The following is a 20,956-nucleotide window of genomic DNA, read 5'->3' as shown; positions in this document are numbered from 1 at the left end:
GCCTCACCTAGAGACCTCGCACAAGGCTCCTATCCAGGCCTTGGCCTGTTTCTGCGAGACAAGCCCGTGAGCCTTCCCAGCTGGAGCTCACCGCTGGGCCTGAGCACCGCGCTTCCCGCGCCCACGCAGCCGGCGGCGTCCGGGGGCGGGGAGAACTGCGCAAAGCTGCGCGCCTCCCGCTCTGCCCGCGGCCGCCACGCCCTGCGCATGCGCCCTGGGGCGTGCAAGCGGTAAGAAGAGGCTTCAAGTTCGCCGCCATCTTGGGCCGTGGCTCTCTTTCTAGAGCTTCGGGAGGAACCGTCTGACGTGCGCTGGGAGAGTCTCTGTAAGTCCGCACTTTACTTACGGCCAGCCTTCTCTAGGCAGTATCGTTTCCGATGGTGTTCCCCCCCTGCAGCCCCGCTTTGTCCCTTGAACCGTGGTCGCTTTGGCCTCAGAGGAGCGGGCGCCGGCCCTCAGCCCTCCATCCGTGGCGGGATCCCCTCAGCTCCATGGCCTCCGTGCCTCCTAACGGCTTCCACTGCTCGGCCTCGCCGTGGGTACCGGGTGTCTCTCGCTTAAAAATGCCCTTTTCAGAGAGGAAATATCCCCCAGGGTCGCTTCCATGGTGGCTGATAATATTGTCGGGGTGTTTTTACTTGCGGAGGTCAAAAGACATCAAGTCAGAATATGGTGGTGCGCTTCTGAAGAAACTGGTTTTTACGGAGTCACTCTGATACATATTTGAAAATAACTTTTTACCTTTTGGAATTAAAAAAAAAAAAAAGAAAGAAAGAAATGCAAGTCCCTTGCAGCATATCAGCTAAACGGAAGGTAAAGTTCATCCCCTGTCTGTTCTGCCAGTTCCATCTCCTAATTCATCCTTCGTCTCTTCATCTGTTTGTAGACAGACACATAGCGTATCATTTTTTATTCTATATACGTTACTCTGAGCACTCCCCTCCCCCAACTTAGGATCCCTAAAACCTATTCATCAGAGCCAATAAAAATAGATTTAACTTACTAGTTTTTAGTAGTAACAAAGAATAGAGGAGATGTTCTGTATCTTCCTCTTCCAGTGTTAATATTAACTTTAGGTTGTGTGTGGGGTGTGTGTGTGTTTCACAGCTTTACTGAAGGATAATTGAGGTATAACAAACTGCAGGTGAAGCGTGTAATTTGATGACACTTGACACAAGCATATGCTCATGAAACTGTTAATCAAGATAAACGTATCCATCACCCCTAAAAGTTTCTTCTGGTCCCTGCTACCCAACACTGATCTGCTGTCACTGTAGATTAGTTTGCATTTTCTAGAGTTTTATGTAAATGGAATACAGTGTGTATTCTCTCTCAGCTTTCACTCAGAATATTTTGAGATCCGTTTATATTGTGTGTATTAATAACTTTGTTCCTCCTTATTGCTGATTAGTTTCCATTGTGTGGTTTCATTTTTCAAGAACAAAGTATGGTCATTCAGATTTGGGTATTTTGTGGACATTTTCTTGAAAATGAGTAAAGTGAGCTTGACACTTTAAGGAAGACAACTGATAGCATCCGTGAATGATAAAATTCAGGCTTTAAAGCCAGAATTGAAAATTTGAAAAACTTGTGTCTGTCACTGCAAGCTTGATGGCTTTCCAATATTTGAGTTTTCTAATGAGGTTGGTTTTGATATGTTGGGTAACGTATTATGTCAGTATATGGAAGTCCTGCTTAACTCTTAACCAATATTTTCAAAGGAATCAATGTAATATGTTTATAATCATTCATGTTTAAAAATTCCATTCAAAATGCATGATAGACCCAGAGATTTTAAGGTAACAGAGTATAAAAAGTTCATTTATAAAGTTTAATATTCCATATTGTAAATAATATCTAAGAAATGACCACTCCTAGGGTTTTTGTGAATATCAAAGAAGAATATCAGTTATATGAAAAAGCTATTAAAATGCTCCTCCCTTCTTTAACTACGTTATCTGTATGTGGCCAGATTTTATTCACAGACTTTATCCAAAACAACTTATTGCAACGTATTGAATGCAGAAGCAGCTATGAGATTAAGAAGACATTGAGGTTTGCAAAATTGTAAAACTGTATCAGTCTTCTCACTAAATTTTTGGTTCTGAAAAATTGTGTTTCATTAAAATATTAGCATTTGATGGGTTTATTATTTTAAAACATTTCTATTCTTATTTCCAATATGGTAAATGTTGGCAGAAGCCACATGAACACTCTTTGGGGGTCTGTCTTACAAAATACCTTAAATGAAGTGACCTATAAACAACTGAAATCTATTTCTCACAGTTACTCAGTCTGGGAAGTTCAAGATCCACTTGGTAGCAAATCTGGTGCCTGCTTCCTGGTTTATAGATGCCTGTGTTCTCATTGTATCCTCATATAGCAGAGAGAAACTAGCTCTCTTGTCCCTTGTACCACTAATCACTAATTAGTGAAGGGCACTGATCACATTCAAGAGGGCTCAATCTTCATGACATCATCTTATCCTAATTGTGTCCCAAAGGCCCCGCCTTCTGATACCATCACATTGGGAGGTTGAGTTTCAATATGTGAATTTGTGGGAGAGGACACAAAATTCAGTCCATAACAGGATTTTTAGGTGTATAAAAGGGTCCTGAGGCCAAATATTTGTGAACCACTGTTTTAATAGAATTCTTTTTTTCTGGTTCTAAATAAAGGGGGTGGGGATGGGGGCTAGTGACTACTGAATTAAGAGGAAGGTTGCAGTTTTAAATAGAGTGGTCAGGAATGCTTCACCTAGAAGGAAACATTTCTGACCAAAAACTTAAAGATGAGGGAGCAAGCTGTGTTCTGGGAATAGTAAGCTCAAAACCTAGAACACTGTAGTTGCAGTGAATCAGTGTAATGAGAATGAGGTAAGAGAAAATGGGGGTCCTGGTGGCAGTGGTAGTGATTAGATCTTGTAAGGAAAGAATTCCATAAACCATAGTGGTGACTTTAGTTTTCAGACAGTGAAGTTAGGAGCTACTGAATTTTTTGAGCATAGTTGAGCATGTTGTGTCATATTTTTAAAAAGATCATTCTTGTTATAATACTGAGAATAGTCACAAATAGGGTTAGGGTAGGGTTAAAGATGGAAGCAGGAAGACAAGTCAGAAACCTAGTATTACAGATGACAGGAAGGTAATCTGGACCAGGGTAGTAGCCGGAGAGATGGAAGAAAGTGTCAGGGTTTTTATATTCTCTGAAGATGAAGCCAGTAGGATTTCCTGATGAATTGTGTCATAGGATATAAAAAGGTGGAGTCAAGGATGATCGAAGATTTTTGGCCCGAGCAAATATTTTACGTAGCAGATTATATTGATTTTATTGACTTTAACTTTGTTATAACTTCATTTCTTCCCGTGATTTTAAAAGTTTAATTTTTTTTGCTAGTCTCTAGGTTTTGTCTCCTGAAGAAAGCTTTAACATAAGATTAGAAAAAAAATTATTTTCCCTAATTCTTTATATGGTTTTTTAAAAAATTAGTTGTTTTATTTGCCTAGGATCTGTTTTTTCTTTCAGTAAAGCAGTTTCTCACCCTCCGCACTATTGACATTTTGGATTAGATAATGGTTTTTTGTGGGAGGCTTTTCTGTGCATAGTAGGATATTTAGCAGCATCTCTGGCATATACTTACTAGATGCCAGTGCAGTCTTCCACTCCCAACCTGGCCCGGTTATGACAAGCAAATATATCTCTAGACACTGTCAAATGTTCCCTGTGGGACAGCATTGCCCCTTATGGAGGGACTACTTCAATAAAGACTGTTAAAAAATTGAAACCCTGATTTTGAAATATGCGAAAAGTACTCTATGCTGTTTTATTTTTATAGCAACAATATTCTTAAAGACTTGAATCTAGAAACCATTCTGAATATATGGAGACGCTAGGAGGAGGAAAACCAGGGCGCAGATGCTTAACTTGAATCAGTCATTTGGGAACATGGTAACCTAGCCGGAGTACTAGTCAGAGTTTGACCAGAATTATCTTAAATTTTGAAAAAGGAATAATAAGCTGATTCTATCCCAGAATGGTGCTTTACCTGTTTTTGTTTGTTTGTATTTTTGGTTTTGGATTTGTATCTTTCACTTTTATTTTAGTTCTTGTCCATGATTACCTGAGTTAGTTGAAAGAGCAATGTGGAGCAGTGGGAGTAATGTATATAGAGAACTAGACTGAATCAGAAAAGGTGAATTCAGGCTCCTAAACTTCCTTTATCTTCATTTTTTTACTCTGAAAAATGAAAATATTATTGCCAAGATCAATTAAACTAATGTACTGAAAACCTTTTGAAAAATGTACAGCATTATAAGGAGCTCTTAATTAAGGAAAGAAATCCAAATTTCTTTTAGAAATTTACAAATCAAAAATTTAAATTTCAAATATGGCTCAACTCTTTTCCTGTTGGACCCCCGCACTGGTCTAGACTTATTAGATGGGAAGTCATAGAAGACAGATTCCAAAACAGTAAGAGTGACATCATATATAATATGTATTCTATAGCATAAGGGAATTTTAGTATAGGTAGGGCTTTTTATATCAATTTTAATAGCGTTTATATATTGTATTTTCACAAACCTTAGGGGAGCTGTGATCCTGTCATTTTTTTACTTAAATTTAGTAGAGGAGTTTGTGAACTTTGAATTTATTTTTAAAATATATAGTCTTAAAAATAAAACATTTAAATATGATGTACTAAATTTAAAAGTAGTGATGAGCACTAATTAGTGCCATCAGATTAAATTATTGGTTATTTAAGTTGTGCCTCTGCTGTATCTTTATTTGAACCTATCTGTATCTGATCATGTAAAATTGTGGCACTATTACATTTGTCTGAGCCTGGTTTTTCCCTATACTGTGCTGTCAAACACAGTAAGGCAAATTATATGATGGAGCTGCTGTAAGACTATGTTCAGCAGAATGGTTTTATTCTCATACACTGGCTTTATAGTTACATTGTATAAGTTTATGAAGTTATTAGAATACCATTTAGGAGTCTGATTTACAGATGTTTTATGTTTTCTATTTACTTCAAAAAAAAAAGTTTGAAAACCTGAATTGAATTCAGCCCTCTCATTTTACAGATTTAGAATCTGATTCTAAGAAAAAAGTTCCCCAAATTTCACACTATTAATTGAGTCTCAAGTAAAACTCAAGTTTCCTGATGGCCTAATCTTGTGTACACAGAGTAAGTACTTTCTATGAATACAGTAATGTTTTTAGGAATATAATACTAAGTAGAGTTTGAATTTAGAACATCTTAATTTAAATTACATCTTTAAATAACATAATTGTACATTGTATAAAATAATTGGTTTGATTTTAAATTTCCTGTTAAATGTTTTTCCTTAATTTTCTCGATTATTACAGTTTGATTTTCAGATACACAAGAGCTTTATCCATAATCCAGGGAACCTTCTTCATGATCCTATTGAGCAAGCATTGGAGAGGCAGGTGAAGGAGGCTGATTGACAGTCACAGAATAGGCTTTTCTGTCTGCCTGGTTAAGAATCTTTTTCCATGGTGAGCCCTTTGGTGTGCATCACATGGGACCTACAGATTTTCTTTTTATGTGTCGATTTTGAGAAGCTCATCCACCATGCTTCTTCAGACTTCTTTTGTAACAAATCCTTCAGTCTTGCTCTCCTTCAAAATTACCAATCATCCTATAGAAAGTATTAGGTTTTGCCTGCTAAGGTACATAGATTCTTAACTGAAGCAGTTTCTTCTTCAGGCAAAGTAGATATGCTGGTATTTCTATCAACTGTGAATATTTCCATTTGTTTCTCAGGCAAATCCTCCCCTGGGTTGGGATGAGTGCTTCCGCAGTCTATTCCTGGAAGTTACTGGCATTAGGTGAGAGCATATACAAACCAGGTTCAGATTTTTTCCCCCTTCCTTTGAAACTCCCTATGAGGCCATTTGTATTGTTTGAGGGAGGGATAGCAGTGTGGAGCAATAGGCTTCTGGTAGTTTGAGTAACTTTATATTGCAACTTCCTTATGCCTTGGGGGTTTCTTTGGCTTATTTTGTGTATACTATATTCATTTAATAAAAGAGTCCTTTTGGCTTCTGCTTTTTATACCTAAGGAGTGTGTGGTTTCTGAAAGATTTATGTATTTTTTTCCTTTTCCTATTTACTCAGGTGAATAGTCACATGACCCTTTGGGTAAATGCCATGAAGAATGTTCTTGATATGGTCCAGCACAAGATCCTTTCTTAATAGTACCTGGTCTTCCCTTTATGTAAGGAATTACAGGTTTATAAACTGACTGAATCTGGGAATCGGGTAAAGGCCTGCGTCTTTAAATAATAACAGCTTAAGAAAGCCTTTTTTGTTTTGAAGTATTTTGGTTTATTCTGATGAGAATCTTCTTTGTGTTGCCCGTTTATTCTTAAAAGACTCTAGGATCAAGTAAGCATAGCTTGGATCTATATAGATCAAATCATGCTGATTATCACACCTTATTGATTATCTTGGAAGAAATAAAAACCATATTCAGTACCCAGATGACCCTTAATCTTAGCTGTCTCTAGCTTTCCAGTGTCCTATTTCACTTGTGGACTTGGGTCTTAAGTTTTAGAGCTTCTGTTCTTTTATCTCTGAGGTAACAGCATTTATACTTTGATAAGATTTTATACTCTTGTCCTTTGTGCTTCTCTTTCATCTTTTTATCCTTTTCTTCTGAGTTTTTGGATATTGTCTCAAAATTTTCTTCTATTCCATTTGTCTTTGTTTTGCATTGAAATTCCCCATTGCAGTTTAAAATCTTAGGTGTGTGTAGTTATTTCTAATCTCAGTTGTTGCATCTTCATGACTACTTAGTCATATAAAAATGCATTGTTCTCTTTTGGCCTTTTGAAAACAGGAGTCAGACTTTTGGAAAACAACTTTTTGCTGTTTTCCTTCAGTATGTTTATTCCTGAGGGGAGAATTTTCTTGGTTTCTTTTAAGTGATTCCCTCATTTTTTTTTTTACCCCCAATGTTTTTCTCTTTCTCATCCTCATAGAAAAAAATGATACTTGTCAACTGTTGTTAGAGTCAAGTAGGAGTTGAGCTGTGTCCTGTCAAAATGATGTTGATTCTTACCTCAATCTGGGGGCTATTTTATACTTTTTGAATATTTACCTTACAGTTGTTAGAATCTCAACAATCTAGAGAAAATTAGCTGGAGTCATAGTTATAGTAGAGAGCTTTGCCTCTATCCTAAAGATTTCTTTTCTTCTCCCCCTCCTTCCACACTTTTTGTGGGCAGCCATGCCAGTGAAGACCTGGATGTGCTTAACTTGCCTCAGGGTCTTTCCATGCCTTGCTTTCCTTACTGATGCCCAGGACTCAGCCTGTTGCCCTCAATCAAAAAAGGATCCTGGAGTTGTATAATGATGCTGATAGGGTCCAGATATTGCTAATTGACACAGTGGGAAGTGTAAATAGTGTTTCCCCTGTTGGTTCATCATCTACCCTTGCTTCTAGCACTCACCTCTGTCAGTTATGGGTTGTTGGAAGAAGTCTGCAAGTTTTCTTATAGGAGGGGGAGGTGTTCTCCAGTAGGCTTTATTTGGCTTCCTTCTGTTACACCATTTCAATCCAATATTGAGTAGAAATTTGTTAGTCTGAAAAATAAAGATGGCTTCTTTTCTGTTTTCCAGTTATTATATATATTCTTCCTATTTTTTTTACATTCTCTTGTTGATTTCAATAGAATTTTTTGACAGTGTGGGAGGCAGTGAACAGTTAGATGCATTTTATTAATCTCTTCATCGTCTTGTCCATATTTTATCTCTTCATCATATTGTCCAGTGAATATAATTTTTACCAACATGTTCAGTTGATAAATACAGTCATAGAATTATTTTTAAGGTTTACATTTACAGACATCTAAGGCTAATTTCATTTAATTTTGAAAGCTATCTGTCCAGAAGCTAATTAGTTCTTATTATTTGCTTTTTAGAAAATGGATTCTACATCTTTGTTACCAACATTTTTACATGTGGATCTGACCATATCACGTGTAGAATGTCTTCCCAAAGACATTCTGGTAAAATTTCAAGGCAGAAATAATATTGAATGTGAGTTTGACTACCACATATTGCAGAGGGAAATACAGCATATTCCAAAAGTAAAAAATAATGTGGACATTGGTGACTTTTGTTTGGTAGAAGAAAGAGTATCTGGAGAATGGCAGAGAGGAAGAGTTGTGGAAAAGAAAAATGAACTCTATACTGTGCTCCTCATAGATTGTGGAGAAGAACTAAGGGTTGACAGCACACAGGTTGCTTCAGCCTGTGGCAACTTATTTGAGCTATCACCACGGATAATATTTGGCATTTTTGCCAACCTACTACCGATTGGGGAAAAATGGTCTCCTAAGGCTTTGAATTATTTCAAGTCATTAGTAGGACTAAAAGTGAGAGGTTGTGTACAAGCTGTTTTGCCTCTTCAAATGATCCTTCTTGAAGTGCCAAAAATTATATCCCAAGTTCTTGAGTTAAAATTAGGGAGACTTACTGATGGGGACTCATTTCGTCTTATTGTGGAAATGTTAAAAGAATTCCCCAAACAAATGTCAGATTCATTGCAACATAAAAAACCTGAATTATCATTAAGTAGTAATGATACTTTACTTGATATGCAACATGTGCTGGATAATTTGCAACCATTTTTGCCAATAGGCAGTATTGAAAGTGTAAAAATATCTTCTGCATTGAGCCCAAGTAAATTTTATTGCCAATTAATTAAATCGATTCCAGAGTTAGAAAACTTGACATTGTGTATGACTTTGCATTATGATACTATCAGTCAAGAAAGTAGTTCCACATGTGACAATTTTGGACTACTTTGTGTTGCCAAAAGGAGAAATGGACAGTGGCATAGAGGAATTCTTCAGCAGCTCTTGCCCAATAATCAAGTAAAAATTTGGTTTATGGATTATGGTAGCAGTGAGGCTGTACCCTCAATTTATGTGAAGAAACTTAAAGAGGATTTTATTTTAGTTCCATTATTTTCATTTCCATGTTCTCTGACTTACTTACACAGTCCAGACAGAGATGCAAGAAAATCACAACTGAGTGTATTTAAACAAGCCTTGTTAGGACAAATAGTATATGCACATCTTGATTGGTTCAGTAAGGACGAGCATTTATATTATGTAACGTTACAAACTCAAGAGTCTACAGTTAATTCTAAGTGTCTGCTGAAGACTCTGGGCACACAAGTACTTTGTTCATTGTCTGATTCAAAAATCTCTAATATGTTGAGGGAGACTAGTGCTTCTGATGTAAACAACTTTGCAGTTCAGAGTTTTATCGGAAATATTGAACAGTCGATAGACTCTTTAAATAAAAAAGACACTTTGAAAGTAGGTTTTCCTATTAAAACTGTAGAAATGGAGATAGAGGCTGTCTACATAGTTTTTGTAGTGTATGTATTAAACCCGTCAAATTTCTGGGTACGTACTAATGAACATCAGAATGAATTTCAAGATATAATGAAAAATATAAACAAATTTTATGATTTGTGTGAAAATGATGAACTGATTCTAAGAAATCCAGAACCTGGATTATTTTGTTGTGCTAGATACAGCAAGGACAGGTGTTTTTATAGAGCTGTCATCACTGATATTAATGGTTATAAAATTAACGTTTATTTTTTGGATTATGGAAATACTGATTCCATACCATTTTTTGATGTAAAAATTTTGCTTCCAGAGTTTTGTGAGTTGCCTGCCTTAGCCATGTGCTGTTCACTTGCACATATATTTCCTGTTGAAGATTTATGGGTAAAGGCAGCAATTGATTATTTTAAAAAAATTGTCTTGAAAAAAGCAATTTTGCTTCAAGTTATAGCAAAAAAAGATGACAGGTATACTGTAAATATTCAGAATATTGAAGCCTCAGAAAATATTGATGTTGTCTCTCTTATGTTACAATCTGGATATGCAGAATATTGGGAAGTAGAGCCAGAATATTGTCCAAAATCTGTAAGTGAAAATGCAGTGTTAAATTTAAAATCTAAACACAAAGTTAATTTTAAGAAAGTCAGATCTGCCCTTCTCGGAAGGACTGAACCTAAAAAGTACCATTTAAGTAAGTTAAAAGAAAATAACTTGTCTTTGTTAAACTCCCCAGCTGTTAATTTCTCAGATTTAAAAAATCCTTTCAGCTTGTCTGTGGGACCTGAGTCACCACAACTTTATAAAGAATATATGTTTAAACCAGGAACAGTCCTTGAAGTTAAGTGTTCCTATTATTATGGCCCAGGTAACTTCTCATGCCAGCTCCAATGTAAGTTAGAAGACTTAAAATTACTAATGGAACAAATTCAGAATTATTATAGTACTCATTCTGATCCTTATCAGATTGGGCAGGTTGCTTGTGTTGCTAAGTATTCTAAAGATGGAAAGTGGTATAGAGCTGCTGTTTTGACTCAAGTGTCAAAAAAAGAATTTGACGTAATATTTGTTGATTATGGTTACCAGGGAAGAGTTTTAATTAAAGATCTTTGTGCTATTAACCCACATTTTCTTTTTTTAGAAGGCCAGGCCTTCAGATGTAGTCTTAACCATTTAGTTGAACCCATTAGTTGTAAATCCTTCAGTTGGACAAGAGAAGCATGCAGAGACTTCGGGAATTTTATTTCTTCATCTAGAGGGTTATTGACTTGTGTCATCTGTGCCTTAGTTCTTATACATCCAAACTATTTGTGTAACTTAGTGGATTTACAATCTCGATTTACTAGTGCAAAAGAATTTCTTATTAGTCATGGCTCTGCACAGTATAGTACATTATCAAGGCCATTCCCATCTTCAGTTAGTCTTTACAGTTACTGTTATTCTTCCTTCAATATTGAAATTGGAAGTGAGGAAGAAATAAATGTATGTCACATATGTAGTCCTGAAAATTTTTATTGCCAACTTAGTAGAAATAATAAAAACCTAGAGATGATAGAAACAAAAATCACAGAGATTTGTAACCTCAGTGATTTCCCCAAATGTGATTTTACTAAAATGAGATTGTGCATATCTAAGTATGTAGAGAATGGTCTCTTCTATAGAGCTTTAGCAATGCCGACAGATTCATTATCTGACTTTCTGGTGTATTTTGTGGACTTTGGAAATAAGCAATTAGTAGAAGAAAGTTTGTTGAGGCCTATTTCAGATGGATTTCCAGAGTTGCTGTTTACACCTATGCAAGCTATTAAATGTTATTTGTCAGGTCTTAGAGATGTAGATATTCCAGCAGAAATCAATAGCTGGTTTGAAACTAAATTTTTGGGAAAACCATTAAGGGCAATAATACTGTCGAGGGAGCCAGATGGCCAGCTTGGTGTAGAGCTGTATGATGGGTATCAACATATAAATCAGCAAATTAAAATGTTGCTTCATGCTTATGGGAAAAAAAATTGTGACCAAGCACACAGTGTGGAAAAGGGTCCTAAAATAAATGAGAATAAGAGACTTGCTATTTCCTTGAAAGGCAAAGTACGAAACGACCATCACCATGCTTTGATAAATAAAACTAGTCTAGTAACATACTCTGAAAGCAAAATAGATCAATTAGTGAACCCCAAAAGTATATATGCCAGACTTCTGAAGCCATCGGTTTGTTATAAAATTGAACCTATGTCAAAAAAGATGGTGAAGAAGTCTTTGAAAGATGTACTTAAAAATAAAGGTGTAAAAATTGTCCCTGGATTTGAACATATTCTTGATAAAAGTGATGTGGGCCAGAAGTCAGTAAGGATTGTATTACAGCCTTTTACCAGAGAATTAAATCAAGCAGCCTCACAAAACTCATATAATCTTTCTAGACCACAGATCAAAGATCTTCCTCAACTCCAAATTTACTTGAATACCAAAGTTAAAGGATATGTTTCTAATATCAGTAATCCAGCAAGTTTCCATATTCAACTTGCCAAGAATGAAAATGTAATCATCAGACTTGGCAGTGCTCTAAATGAGAGAAGCACTAATATGGTGAAAGAGAGAAAATTAGTTAAACCTATGGTGGAAGATCTGGTAGTTGCAGAATACTCTGGTGACAATGCCATTTACAGAGCAGTTATTAAGAAAATTTTGCCAGGGAATTCTTTTGAAGTGGAATTTATTGACTATGGTAACATTGCAGTAGTAAACTCATCTAAAATTTATGAAATTAAGAAGGAATTCTTAACTATTCCTCAGCTAGGAGTCCATTGTTTCCTCAGTGGAGTAAAGTGGAATGAGCCTGATGAAATATGGGACAGCAAAACTGTGGATTATTTTGCTTCAACACTAAGTAACAAAACTGTTTCTTGTGAGTTTTTGAAAAAGCATGAGCAGAAATGGGAAGTAAATATAATTTGTGATGAAAAATGTGTCCTTAATGAACTACTGAAATGGACAGCATGTTCAAATCTGCAGAAAACAGTATTGCAAATGCCTCAGGTTGTCTCTCAAAAGGTGAGCCCTGTTGATAATGAAACGAAGAAAGGACGATCAAATGAATATGAAGGTTCTGTGATCCTTCAGCCATCCTACCAACAGTTGGTTAATATTCCTTTTGAAGAGTTAAAACCTGGACAACTTGAAAGGGCTGAAATACTGTATGTTTCAAAAAGTGGGACATTTTATGTGACATTATCTAAAAATAAAAAGCTTTTGTTAGATTTAACAGGATTAATTACTGAAGTAAAAAAGCCCTCCTTTTTATCAATGGAAAATATTGAAAAAGGCTTAGAATGCTTGGCAAAATCTAAAAAAACTTCGAAGTGGTATCGATCAAAAGTAGAAAAAAAGTGTGTTGATGAGAAAGTGCTTGTTTTTTTAGTAGACTGTGGTAGGTATGAAATAGTGCCTTTATGTAATACCAAGGTGCTTAGTAAGGAAATAAGAAATATTCCGAGACAAGCTGTGCCTTGTAAATGGATTTGGTTTGAAAATTTTAGGAACATGACATTTGAGTCCATTGTGTGTTTATTTGTTCATTTGGAAATAGACGTTCTTTTTCTGAAACATTTAGACTTTGCCTGGGAAGTGGAAATTTTGATAGATGGCCTATTACTTTTGGAATATTTAAATTTAAATACAGTTCATTTAGAAGAGAACAAACTTAGATCTTCAGAAATTATTTTCAACGTTGAATCTATGACTCCTGTGTCATCATGTACAATAAGATCATTTACTTGGGCACAACTGCAAAATGGTAGGCAATATTCTGGTATTGCCACTGCTATTTCTGATCCATCAGACTTCTGTGTTCAGTTAGAAGATTTCTTTGACACAATGAAATCTGTCTATATGTTGCTCTCTGATCTACCAGAAAACTTACAAACAGTGCCTCAGGAGCACATAATTCCTGGTTCTAGTTGTTTGTTCAAATATGAATTGGAAGATCAGTGGAATAGAGTAGAAATTTCTGAAGTCTCTGATCAGTCTTTACTTCTTGTATTGATTGACTATGGATTTTCTGTTTATATATCTTATTCAGATATAAAATATCTTAAAGTTGTTCCTGAGGAACTTTTGAATTTGCCAAGGCTAAGTTACCCTTGCATCTTACATGGTATCTTACCTGCGAAAGGGAAACATTGGAACGAAGAAGCCAGAATTTTTTTTCAAGATCTCCTGAGTAAACCAGGCTTAGTTTTTCAGTTTAGGGAATGCAATTTTGAAGCAAAACTGAAGGTAGATGTCATTCATGAGAAAAACAATTTGGCAGATATGTTAGTTGCATATGGTCTTGCAATATATTCTAAAGATTCAGATTATCTCGATGCAGTTACTGCTACTGGGTCTACTAAAATCCAATATAAATTAAAGAGTAAACCTATTTGCCCATTGTTAAATCAAAATTATTACAAAAGAGAAACTATAAATTGTGTATGCACTGAGAAGCAAAAACTAAAAAATCAGAAAACTATGAAGAGGAAAGATGTCTATAAGAACCTCTTAAGGAAAAGCCATATTAGTAAAAGATTACATTCCAGAAATTTAACACTGAGGGAGAAGATTGAAGGTGGAAAACATAATTCTCAAAGTACCATTACATCTGATACATGTGCAGAAGCTTCATTTTTGGAAGTACCTAATTGTTTGAAGAATAACTTCAATTGCATTGAAAACATTTTTGGAAAACTACTAACTGAAGGAATACAGGAAAATAACACAGTGGACTCGAGTACAGCAGAAAAAGCATCGCATGCTAATGAAAACATTATATTAGAAGACATAAAAGGTAAGTAGCCATTTTTTAAAAGATTTGTTTTTGTAGACTTTGTAGATTCTATTTTTGATTCTTTAAAAGTTTGTTATTTACTGAACTTATTTAAGTTGAGAATATCCTGCAAGATTTTACTAGAAAATCTGAATAAACGGGTAACTGAAAGTGATCACTTGAATTATAAAATGATGCTTCACTATACTTACCTTTTCTGAGAGTGACTTTTGAAAACGTAATGAAAGTAAAGGATTTGAAACGTGTGCATGCATGACATCTTACAAATAATTTCAAGGGTTTCAGAGAACTCCTAAAGGCGCATAGATCTCAGGTTGATCTTGCTACTATTAGAGAGCTTCCTGGGCTCATTTTGAAGAATTAATTTTCTATTATATATTATGGTTCTTATCAGATCAAATATATCTTTAGGTTTTTTGAGTGTGCTTCTGGCACATTGTTAATGCAGTTAAACTTACAGAATGAACTGATTCCAGCATATTTTATCTTAAAACCTTTAGACATCAAATTGACTCTAAAATATTTTTTAAATTTAACATTTTATGTGCTAGAGTATTGTCTGATTTTGCTTATTCACATGATAATTCATTTTTGATATGGATTAGTTACTGAGGATTTTATAGGCTGTGAAGAATGTTCCCTGCTTAATGACTGTTTGTTCTGACTATTTGTATATTATTCCATATTGTAACTAGTATCATACCAGGTTATATTCTTTCAATGAATGGAGGTGTCTTGTTTTCATTGATTGTATTTTAGAAAGAGTATTTCATTTGAATTCATATTAGATATTTTATAGTGAATTGATAAATGCTTTAAAATCGTCCTTTTCCCTTATCTTTTCTTGTAGTAACAGTTATGGTAGAGTGCTTACCAAGTTCCAGGTACTGTGCAGAGTTTTATATGTATTATCTCACTTAAAGCTTCCCAGAACTCCATAAAGTAGGTTGGTATTAAGGTTTTAAATGGAGCCTGATAACTAGTATCCTACTTCTTTGTCTGAATTCTGAACTGCTTTAAAGACAAGGAGAGAGACTGTTGATGAGCAACACACCTCATTTATCTAAAACAAAAACAAAAACATTAGTGATGAATGTGTCTTATATCCTTGGGCAAGTAGTTTTACCAATACGGAATCAATAATTTAGACTTGCCCAAACAGGAAGTACATTTTGGCACATAAATCTTTTATTATTCCTTTACCTGTGTATATTCTACCTTTGTTTTTCCCATCAAATTCTTTAAGATCCCACTTTTGGTCCCCACCTCTAGCCCACCTCCTGCATTTCTTAGCACACAGTGAATCAATAAGTGAATTAAAGTGAAAATCACAGTTACAAAAGGAGTTAGAGAACCAAACATGAAATTATACTTCTAAAAAAAAATGTGAAGTCCTGTTTAAGAAAAAATCGTAACTTTGGCGAGACAAATGAAAGAAAACGTGGTTTCATGGACTTAGCCTGATAAACTTGCTATAATCATTGTTTTAAAACAAAACAAAATAAGAAAACAACATAAAAAAACTGGTTTAATTGCTTTCAGTACCATTCAAGCTCCTTCCACCTGTATTACTTGTCCAAGGGCAGTGGTGACCACTTCTGTTCGCTATTATTGCCTGCAGGTGCTCTGAGTCTAGAGCAAAATACTTTTAGTAGTTTTTGTTTGAAGATATCAATAATTGAAACTCTCTTGCCTGTGAAAAATGTTAGCAGAGGGGCTCTAACATCAGTGCTTTTCAACCTAGACTTTGCATTAGCATTAAGAAAGGAAGTTTAAAAAAAATTCTGATACCTGGGTCTTACTTTTGGAGCTTGTTTTAGTTGGTCAGGTAGTTGCCTCGCCATTAGGGTTTTAAAGCTTCCCAGTTGATTCTAATGTACAGCCAAGAACCACTATTCTAGAGAGTATTGTGGATAGCTTTCTAAATTTGTGACAGAAAAAATAATTCTGGATTTCATGTGTGAAAAATCTGTCCTGAATTTGGAGTCCAGGATATGTATAACGAGTCCCAGTAATCCTGTGCTTAACTTAATTCAGAGTAAAAGACATTGTGTTAAAACTTGCCTAGACATATAACACATTTCTTTCCCAGGTATTGTTTTAGTTATAGAAGTTGCTGACTCTTACATTTAGAAAACTGGCTTAACTTTTCTCATAGATCCAGCCTACTAACATATCAGTAAATAAATTTTAAGTTTTTTTTTATTTGCAGACTGTTTTCTCCGAAATAAAAATGACTAGTCTTTTTTCCAGGTTTTTTTATTGTTGTAATTGATTGATTACTTGCTTGCTTATTCTTGAATAGATCATGCGGGAACTAGAGACGCAACAATCCTTTAGAAAGGCAAAAAATATCTAGTTACTCTGGTAATGAGGAAGTGCTTGATGTTTATGTGCTACCTTCTACAGTTTATTTAACTGGAAGGTACCTTTGAAATAAGTCTGGAATGGCAGTCCAATTTTAGACAAAGTTTTGCCTGATATTTAAAAATTTGAGACAATGTCTAGACATCCAGAGGGGAGTGGCTGACAGGCATACAAAATGTAGGCCTGAACTTTGAAAATACTGCAGTGTAATACTTATTAGATCTAGCATGGTAGTTTAAAGTATGAGCACTGAGGCTCTACTCCTTGAGTTTGAATTCCTGCTTTCTTCTTTTTAACTGAAACTGTTGGTAAGCTTTTTAGGTGATCTCTTCCTCAGTTTCTTCATCTGTAAAATGGAGATCATCATAATAACTACTCCATTGTGAGGATTAAGTAAAACATGTAAAGCATTTTCACTAGTACCTGGTGCATAGTAAATGCTCCCTTTTAGAAAAGCCAGTAATCATCATAATAAAGCTACTGTATTTTGAAAATACTGTAAAATAGAAACTTAATTTCTGATGCAGCTGTGTAAGAAACAAATATTTAGAACAACGTATACATATGCACACACCATGTTTGCAATGTAATGGTAGATTAATGGTTAAATTTCTGTTTTGAAGATAGGATTTATGATTATGTTCTAAATAAATACTAGAATAAGCTGTATGTGTTTTTTCCACAGTGATTATATATATTGTTTAAGAAAAGCTATTTTAAATTGTTATGTATGTATAATTTTATGTATATATGTTATATGTATAATTTGTACTGTATTTTTTTCTTTTACTTTTTATATTGGGGCTTTTAGGACTTGTTAAATAAAAATTCTGTTTATAGTAGGAATTTTTCAAAATCTTGAATAACTATTACTAAAACTCACAATGATCTGAAAATTATATTCCAACATACTTAATTTTTGCTTTTCTTTCAGTAGAGAGAGATGAAAGTTCAGATTGTTTATGCATCAGTTTGGCAACAAATGATACATAGGATACACAGTAATGACTGTTTTTAGATGCTCCAGTTATATTATAAAAGTGGTAAGCATAGAAGAACTTCTAATATTAAAGCATGTTAAGATAATCTAGAGTGTTCAAATTATTTTCCCAGGAGACAGTGATTAGAATGTTAGAGAAATTATGTGACCAAGAATTGTGTGATTATTTGATTTCAAAAAGATTACTTAGGAAATGTGATTCACCCCTAAATTATCTTAAACATTTTATTTGATAAATAATTCTTTGCATGTGCTTTCAGTCGTTAGATTATACCATTTTACCTTTACCTTCAATGTTTTTCAGCTGTCTTTTCTGACTAAAGACTTTGTTTCAGTTGCTACTTTGTAGGGTTATAATTGCAGTCAGTGGATAATACATAGAGTTAATGTTACATAACCATAGTCCTTGGAAAATACAGGTAGGTGCTTTTATGACTAACATTTATCAAAAGGGTATAGAAGAGAGGTCAGACTTAATCTCATCTTTACATCTCTTTAGTTCATACTGTGGTGTTTTTCTTTCTTTCATTTTATTTTATAGTTCTGTCTTTCCCCCCCCCCCCTTTAATGGAGACACTGGGGATTGAACCCAGGACCCCATGCATATGAAGTATGTGCTCTACCACTGAGCTGTACCACCCACTCCTCTAGACATGTCTGTTTTTAATTTGGTTTTGTATTTTTGGTTTATTACTTAGTTGTGGACATTTGTGACATTAAGGAACATTACTATCTAGTGGTTGGGGGCTAGATGTTGTCAGAGTATTATTTTGGTGCAAAGATAGAACCATAAGATTATCTAAGTGTACTTAGGGGTCAGTTTTAGTCAAATAGTTTTGAAAACTAGTGAGTTAAATAATTTGGGGAAGATTTAACTTTCCTAAGCTAATTAGGGACAATAAAGTTAATCATTTGTACATGTATATTGAGTCTGTGTTGATACTGTTATTTTTTGAGGCTGGGAAATAATTTCCAGAAACACTGTTTATGAATGTATTTGAGTTTAAATTTGGTATCCTGAAAGTTAGTTTATCCAAGGCAGGGAAACATCATGTATATTTTTATATTATGAGTTAATACCTAATTTTTGGTTATTTTAGCACAGGGAATTTAACATTTACTTGTTGTAATCTAATTTCCTTGAATAGTTTTGTGTCATCTTCCCCAAAACCTCACCAGATTTTGAAGAGTATTTTCTACAGTTGCTTCATTTGGAAAAGTAATTCACTTACACAACTACTATGACTGCTGTATCACTGAGTTGCTTTTGTTGTTTTGTTTTGGTACTGTAAGATATGGCAAAGTTAATGATTTGGTTAGTATAAAAAATTAATTTGAATATGAAAGTAAGATAAAGTAATAATGATTTTTTTTTTGGTACCAGTTTAATCAGGAAGGGCTACATACCCCTTTAGTTTTTCAGAGTTCTTTTAACTTACATCTTCATGTATAATATTTTATGTTTGGAAATGACTAGAAATAGATTAACTTCACAAATTTATTTATGATATTTAAATTAATAAATACTACAGAAAATGATGTTTTTGCAAGTCTACATTTCAGTTAATTCTTAATTGATTCACAAAGTACTTGTGTGCCCAGAGTTTTCAGCAGACATTTAAAAGGCCAGTACAGAAAGTAGCTGAAAAGAGGATTAAAATTAGGTGTCCTTCTGTTAAGATAAATAATGCTTACTTTAAAACTAATTCGTTTTTTTCCTGAAAGTACGTCATTTTTGCCCTATATTAAGGTATTTTATTATACTGCAAAATTACAACATGGAGGATTTATAGTAATAGTTTTATTCAGAGTACTTTTGAATAAAAACAAAAGCATATTTATCTTAGGATTTGTATTTTCATAGGATAAAGTTTCATATTATGCAGCTAATAATAGTCAATATTAAAATGCTTTTTTCTGCCCTAAAACACTTGTATTTAAGTTAGTAGAATCTATTATTTCATAAATGTTGGCAACAGACTATTGGTGAAAAATTTGGAGAGTAGTAGAACATTTTAATTTCTTTGAATGAAATATTCAAAGTTGAGGATTATTTAATTTTACTTATTTTTATTTCTAGTGTTGCTTTATTTATATAAATTAAAGAGATTTTTCAAGCTTATGTGAAAGTGGTTTTAGAAAAATGGTTTGATTCATTATAAAAATAATTATGATTACTGATACTTGTTTTTTAAGAATATTCACATCATGCATTTTCAAGGGTATATATCAATACAAAATAAAAACTCTCAGATCAGTAACTGTTATATAAAGACATTATTTAGCCATTTGTATTTTCCTGGCATGATCACTTTGATTCTAAGTTCTTCTGTATGAAATGCCGAGTTGGTTAAATTTCAGTGTCTGTTTTTAAATGTTTACTTTTTCATCTGTGTTTATTAACTAACTTAAGTTTTTCTGATTTTACTAAGAGTGTTGAACTCTAATATCACTTAGAAAACCTTCTTAAATATTGTTGCTGAATTTATTTGTGTACACCCAAAGGAAATTATTTTTGTTTATTGAATGCTTTGAGTTAAATTTTTTCACAATGAAATAATTTTAAGTGTTACTTCCCTAAATTAAACAGTATATGTGCATGTGTGTGTTTTAACAATAACATGCCATGTGCATATTGTGCCTGCTGATGGGTATAGAGCTTCTCTTTTGGGTGATGAAAAATGTTCTTAAGTTAATTCGTGATTAGTGATCGCACAACTCTGAATATACTGAAACCCACTGAGTTGTATACTTTAAAAGGTGGCTTTCGTGACAAGTGAAATCTCAGGCTGTTTGAAAATTACATATGTGAAGGTTATGTATAACTTATGAATTCAGTAAGTTATCTGTTGAGACTATTAAAAGAAGAAGAGAGAAATGTGATAATTCTGGTATCTATTGCAGGGATTTCAAAATTAAAATTAATGGAAATGAAATATCAAACATCAAGGTTAAAGGAAAACCTAGAAAGGGGAAAATAGCATCCTTAGCCTAGAGCATTCTATGCACATCATCATTAGCTATTGGTGCAATGCATTTTTAAACCTTTATTATTTTTGTATGTAGCATAAAAAAGTGTGGACTGCAAAAGGGTACAGCTGGAGGGTTTGTTTCTGATTGAACACCCATGTAACCACTATGCAGTTCAGTAATAGAATATTGCCAACTACTAGCTGGGAGAAGTTCAAGATGGTGGAATAGAAGGATCCAGAGCTCACTCTCTCCCACAGATACGTAAAAATTACGTCTACATGTGAAGTAGTTCTCACAGAATGAATACCTTCTGAACTCTGGCGGAAGATCTTATATGATGGAGCTAAAAGAAAAGTCTTCATAGAACTGTGTAAGACTGAAAAAGGATGGGGCCTGTG

General features: G+C 34.3%; 1 protein-coding gene and 1 non-coding gene across 7 annotated transcripts in view; one reads left to right on the top strand and one right to left on the bottom strand.

The window, feature by feature from the left end:
* The first annotated feature begins 242 nt into the window (after window positions 1-242).
* TDRD15 (tudor domain containing 15) overlaps window positions 243-20,956 on the top strand; it is a 443,928-nt gene continuing 423,214 nt past the window's right edge. For 3 of the 6 annotated variants that reach the window (XR_012059168.1, XR_012059166.1, XR_012059167.1), the window contains exons 1-4: window positions 243-325; window positions 5,088-5,191; window positions 7,957-14,218; window positions 17,520-17,628. Coding sequence is in view for 1 of the 6 variants with exons in the window: in XM_072938149.1 (XP_072794250.1) it covers window positions 7,960-14,218 (6,259 nt within the window). In the remaining 5 variants the exon portion in view is untranslated. Of the gene's footprint in view, window positions 326-4,125; window positions 4,193-5,087; window positions 5,192-7,956; window positions 14,219-17,519; window positions 17,629-20,956 lie in introns of those variants that run through there. The other 3 variants (XR_012059170.1, XM_072938149.1, XR_012059169.1) reach the window with 2 other exon arrangements.
* TRNAM-CAU (transfer RNA methionine (anticodon CAU)) lies at window positions 18,154-18,225 on the bottom strand. Its single transcript has one exon. It is a non-coding gene; the product is annotated as a tRNA-Met (tRNA).

This window comes from Vicugna pacos, chromosome 15, assembly GCF_048564905.1.
Source record: "Vicugna pacos chromosome 15, VicPac4, whole genome shotgun sequence".
Classification (NCBI taxonomy): domain Eukaryota; kingdom Metazoa; phylum Chordata; class Mammalia; order Artiodactyla; family Camelidae; genus Vicugna; species Vicugna pacos.
Note: the sequence above shows the minus strand (reverse complement) of the source record. Positions and strands in the feature narration are given on the sequence as shown.